Source organism: Cryptotermes secundus, unplaced genomic scaffold (assembly GCF_002891405.2).
Source record: "Cryptotermes secundus unplaced genomic scaffold, Csec_1.0 scaffold377, whole genome shotgun sequence".
NCBI lineage: Eukaryota > Metazoa > Arthropoda > Insecta > Blattodea > Kalotermitidae > Cryptotermes > Cryptotermes secundus.
The window spans coordinates 78,622-84,014 of NW_019725418.1; the positions used below are offsets into that span (position 1 = coordinate 78,622).

The 5,393-nt window shown below is 46.7% G+C and overlaps 2 protein-coding genes across 3 annotated transcripts in view; one reads left to right on the forward strand and one right to left on the reverse strand.

Moving 5' to 3' along the window:
• LOC111863341 overlaps positions 1 to 2,282 on the reverse strand; it is a 22,045-nt gene extending 19,763 nt beyond the window's left edge. Inside the window, exon 1 of the mRNA XM_023849585.1 lies at positions 1,632 to 2,282. Coding sequence (XP_023705353.1) covers positions 1,632 to 2,282 — 651 coding nt within the window. The remainder of the gene's footprint in view (positions 1 to 1,631) is intronic.
• Positions 1 to 5,393, forward strand: part of LOC111863340 (short-chain dehydrogenase/reductase family 9C member 7) — a 41,410-nt gene that overhangs the window by 5,594 nt on the left and 30,423 nt on the right. For both annotated transcript variants that reach the window (XM_023849583.2, XM_023849582.2), the window contains exon 2: positions 4,840 to 4,985. In XM_023849583.2, the coding sequence (XP_023705351.1) occupies positions 4,859 to 4,985 (127 nt within the window). In that variant the 5' untranslated portion in view covers positions 4,840 to 4,858. The remainder of the gene's footprint in view (positions 1 to 4,839; positions 4,986 to 5,393) is intronic.

The following is a 5,393-nucleotide window of genomic DNA, read 5'->3' on the forward strand; positions in this document are numbered from 1 at the left end:
CTATTCAGAGTTTTGTTGACACCGAAGTGACCTCCTGACGGCCTACCGTGCAGTTCGCTCAGAACGTCCTTCACCCTGCTCCGAGGAATAATTACCTGGGCTACTTGACGTCTTCCGGTGACGGATTCCCAGTCACGCTCTAGTACGCCGTTTCTCACAGCGAGCGATTTCCACTGGGCCCAGTAGCTTTTGTACGTGGGACTCCGATCCGCGATGTCCTGCCATTCCGGTCGTTGGCCGTTCTCTACTTCCTGTAGAATGGGTCCTATGTCCGGGTCTTTTAGCTGTTCCTCTCTTAGGGTAACAGGGTCCCAGCCGGCTGCCGGTAGGGTTCCAATAACGCGTATTTGTTTTACCTCTGCCCGCGTCTCAACTTTGTGGCAGTGCGCACATTGCTCTTGGCAGGGTCGTCTAGAAAGGGCGTCGGCGTTGTTATGTTTTCGGCCCTGACGATGCTCCGAAGTGAAGTTGTACTCCTGTAGACGCTGTATCCAGCGCGCAGTTTGTCCCTCTAAGTTCTTGAAACTCATAAGCCAGGTAAGCGCAGAGTGGTCCGTTCGCAGATGGAACTGTTGTCCGTAGAGGTATTTGTGGAAATGTTCCAGTGTCCTCACTATGGCAAGTAGTTCTCGACGGGTGACACAGTAGTTTCTCTCTGCTTTGTTTAGCGTCTTGCTGAAGTAAGCTATGACACGCTCTTTTCCGTCCTGGATTTGAGAGAGAACTCCTCCAATTCCGACATTACTTGCATCTGTGTCCACAATGAATTTCTCTCCTGGCTGTGGGTAGGCAAGAATAGGGGCAGCACATAGGGCACCCTTTAGCGTTTGAAAAGCGGCCTCCACTTCTGGAGTCCACTGGAAGGTTCGTTTCTCTTCCGTTAGTTTCGTTAGTGGCTTCGCAATGTTGGAAAACCCTGAAATAAATCGCCTGTAATACGCGCATAGTCCCAGAAAGCTTCTAACTTCATGTTTATCCTTCGGGGTCGGCCATTCTCGCACGGCTTTCAACTTCTCTGGGTCGGTGGATACCCCTTCTGGTGATACAATATGCCCGAGGTACCGGACCTCTTCCTGCAGGAGTTTACACTTTTCCGGGTTAAGTTTTAGACGGGCTTCCCTGAACCTCTCGAACACTTTCCGTAGGTTGAGCATGTGTTCTTGGAATGTGCGGCCTATTACGATCACGTCATCCAAATACACAAGGCATGAATCGTACGTGAGCCCTCGTAGGACTGTCTCCATTAGCCGTTCGAAGGTTGCCGGGGCATTGCAGAGGCCAAAGGGCATGACTGTGAACTGCCATAGCCCTTGTCCTGTCGAAAACGCTGTTTTCTCTTTGTCGTCTGGGTGTACGTCGACTTGCCAATAGCCACTCTTTAAATCGAGAGTTGAAAACCATTTGGCTCCGGCCAGCGTGTCCAGGGTGTCGTCAATGCGGGGTAGCGGAAAGCAATCCTTCTTGGTGACGTCGTTCAGCTTTCTGTAGTCCACACAGAAACGGAGCTCCCCATTCTTTTTCCTGACCAAAACGACCGGGGACGACCAAGGGCTGTCCGATTCTTCTATAACACCCTGTCCTCGCATGTTGTCAAGCATTTCCTTCACTTCTGCTTGTTTTGCCAGGGGTACTCTCCTCGGTGGCTGTCGAATTGGTCGGGCTTCTCCCGTGTCTATGCGGTGATAAACTCTGTTTGTTCTTCCATAATCTTCGTTGTCTTGTGCGAAGATATCCGCGTACTCGGACACGAGATCCTCTAACTCTTGAAATTCTCCGGGGCTTAGGTGTGGCTTGGCCGCTGTGGTCACGTCCGCTAATTTCGGTGTTAGACCTGGTGCTGGTGGCCGTCCCACCTCGGGCAAAGCCACGAGTGTTACTGGCTCACAGTGCGCCAGAGGAGATCCTCTCCTGAGCTTTTGGTCCTTTTGGGTAACATTCATGACCCTCACTGGTACTTCTTGACAGTCCTGAACTAGGGTCCTGGCCACGTAAATTCCTTCAGGAGGGTGGGCCTGGGGGCTTGGTTCTACTAAACCGTTCTCTACTCCCAGACGACTCTTCATTTTAGCCATCACTATTCCCTCGCTCCGTGCGGGTATCACATGGTCCTTTGCCACTACTAAGTTAGACGGACGGGGTCCTGCCCCAGGACTCCATAACCATACCTCTTCTTCCGCCAGACGCAGAGTTTGGCGCCCTATATCCACTGAAGCATCGTAGGCGCGCAGTATGTCCAGTCCCAGGATGAGCTCATCGGTGATATTCTCGACGAAAACCCACATTGTTATCGGTTGGCGCCCCAGGGTAAGGGTCAACAGAACTTCTTTCAGGATGGGAAGCGATCCTCCAGACACGGTCTGCAGCGTGAAATCTGGATTTGGATGTCTTTCAGGCCATCCGGCGGCGACATCCGGTCTTACCACCGTGACGTATGCTCCAGTATCCACTGTCACCTGGCACGGCTTATCACCAACCCATCCCTGGGTGACCAGACTGGTGTTGGCTTTCTCCGTCATGTCGGTGAGTGCGTAGTGTGGGGGCCTTAACGCATATGCCGTCGTTCGCCCATCTCCGCCGGCCGTTGCTCGTTTCCCGACGGTTGGTCCTTTCTCCAGCTTGTTTCCCTGTTGTTTCTGGGTCGCCATTCTGATTTCACCGGCGATTCCCGTTTGTTTCTTGGAGGTCCTTCCCTTTGTTCCTGATGCTGTCTATTGTCATCTCCACGTTGGGTGGGGAACGATCGGAACTTTGTGTTATCTCCGTGAGGTCTGGCTGCTACCAGTACCGCCTGCAGCTCTAGCGCTTGTCGGAGGGCCTCGTTTACCGTCTTTTCCCCTCCCAGCAGCAGCGGGAACTTTGTATCGGCATCTCGTATTCCGTATGCGAAGGCTTTTCCTGCCTACCTTCCTATGTGGTCAGCAGGTAGATTGGGGTAGGCACGAATACGGACAAGAAAAGTTGTATACGCACGACCATGATTAAAAATTTGAACATAAATTTAAAAATTATGTATGATAAATATTTTAAAAAGGAAATATGCAGTATAAATAGAGATCTTCGAAAATATGATGCTTATTCATAAAAGAGGCAAAATATGCATTTATAGACACCATCAAACCACGTCCAAAATTTAAGAAATGAAGTCATTCATACGTATATCCAAACGAGCATACTCTCTGGTTGCAAGGAAGAAATATGCATTTGCATTAAAATCCGGTCCCTAGTCGTAACCTATTGTACTGAAATCACAACCTCAGATGTGGGAATTCCAAGTACTGGTAAACAGCTACTCGCCTTCTCGAAGCGGGCTAAAGCTGACGAAATGTTTAAGTGGGAAAATGACTATTTATTTTCCTAAATATGTCCTATCACTCCTATGAGTTTTAGCGCCACTTTTTCTGAAATGTTCAGTGTCCTTCAGTTCAGTATTCGGAGTTCTTGGAAGAAGATACTTTTTGCGCAAGTACAATTATTGTAGTAGTTCCCTAATTTTGAGTTAAGTTACAGACTCCAGCTACTCGACAACTAGGCATTACATTTCATAATGTAGCGAGACAGAGGCGTGAAAATGATAAAGAAAAAGAAGAAGGGGCGCGAAGGATAGAGACAAGAGAGCAGAAATGTTCCGCGAGAGACTGAATCTACGCATTCTGCAATTCTGTCTTTGTTTATCTCATTTCATCTCGAAATCTCGAACAGAATAAATATATTTTTCATGTCCGGTTTAATCTATATTCCTCCTAAACCAGCGCAATATTTCGGTTTTATCATCCGATACTAAACTACTTTTGTGACTGCTGTAGTGCTTAAGAATCGCATGTTCATGAAAGCCAGTGTATTAAATATTTATTATTAATCAAATTTTCTGACCACCATAATGTTTGAATGTTTCATTGTAGTCTGAACTTTGTGTTGACGTTTGAAGTGTAGTACTGTTCGTAATTAACGTGTACTCAACCTGTAAACAATAACAGTATTGTTACGTGTAGAAGGTTGGCGTGACTAATAATAATGGATTCTGGATTTGATGATTGAGTTTATTGGTACTTCTTTAAAATTACAGTTAATTGTGACAGCTCACCCATTGAACTCCTTCTGAACGACGTCTGCCTTACGAATGTATGACTGCTCTCAATGCTCTCACTGCTCTGAATCTCTCGAATTCACGAATGCACTTCTTTTATAACCGCTAGGCGACCGAAATAGAAGTTACTATGCCGAAGAGTTCCACTGCTCTCTTCTGCTGTCACGTTAATGCTTTGTTAACAATTGTTTGCCTATCTGTTGCCTAGCAAAAATGACTTCACTTCTGCTATTATTTCGGCCTTTAGGCAGTGTTTACCTAGCCGAAGCCTAGCAAGTGTTCATATTGCGTCACATTATCAAATGTTGACAACATCTTAAATTGTAACGCACAGAAGACACCATTATAGGTCACCAGTATTGTACACTGACATTTATGTCAGGCTTCATGAGCTTAATTGTCGGACCAAGCTAATGAGTGTGTGTGCGTGTGAATGCAGACGTGTGTGATGTGGGGGTGATGCTTGTTCTTCTGACATTCGCTGGCTTCTAACAAATGATGTAAAGAATTATATTATTATTCAGTAAACCCTAAGGGGTTACTGACTTATTCAAACAAATTCCGAAGTAAGTGTCGCAAGGGAGAATGCATGACAAACGAGCAGCTACAGAACATTATCAGGAGAGGCTGGAACCAGAAGTTTTGGAGGAGCTGACCGCCTGTGTTCGGCTGGTGTAAGCTTGTGACAGTCATAATCCTAGATCGTGTTTGTGAATGTGATGGTGCACTGAGAAGTAATTCATTGCGTCGAACAGGTGCAAAGGAGAACTGGCGATGGCATTTGCTGACGAGCTGCTGTTGCTGGTATCGGCTCTGCTTCTGGCCATTCTCCTGTTCGCCTGGCTGAAGAAAAATTCCCAGCTGTTACCAGACATAAAGAACAAAGCAGTACTAATCACAGGTAGGCAAGTACACTTCTGTAAGTTTTAGCTAACTCGGTACGGCTATTAATATGATCAGTTTAGGGGTTGAGGAACGGTGTAACAGTATGACTTTAAATTAGGGGCACACTGTATTAAGACACCGTTCTACAGGGACAACCTCTACAATGTGACATTCCATAAGACAATACTGCGTTTGAATTAGGGCTATTTCCCAAAACTAATCATTCCATTGACACAGAATCACAGCCACTTCTCTCCACGAAATGAGTTTTTAAAACTGGAATTTCGGCCACAAATGCTTTAGTTTCCAAGAATGTCCTTGTCTTTTCCATTCAGTAGAAACATAGTGTGACATGTTGACCCCTACCTCCCCAGCGGTACGTGGCGGTAACGTAACGCTCGCGTTACTACGGTAATAGGCGAGT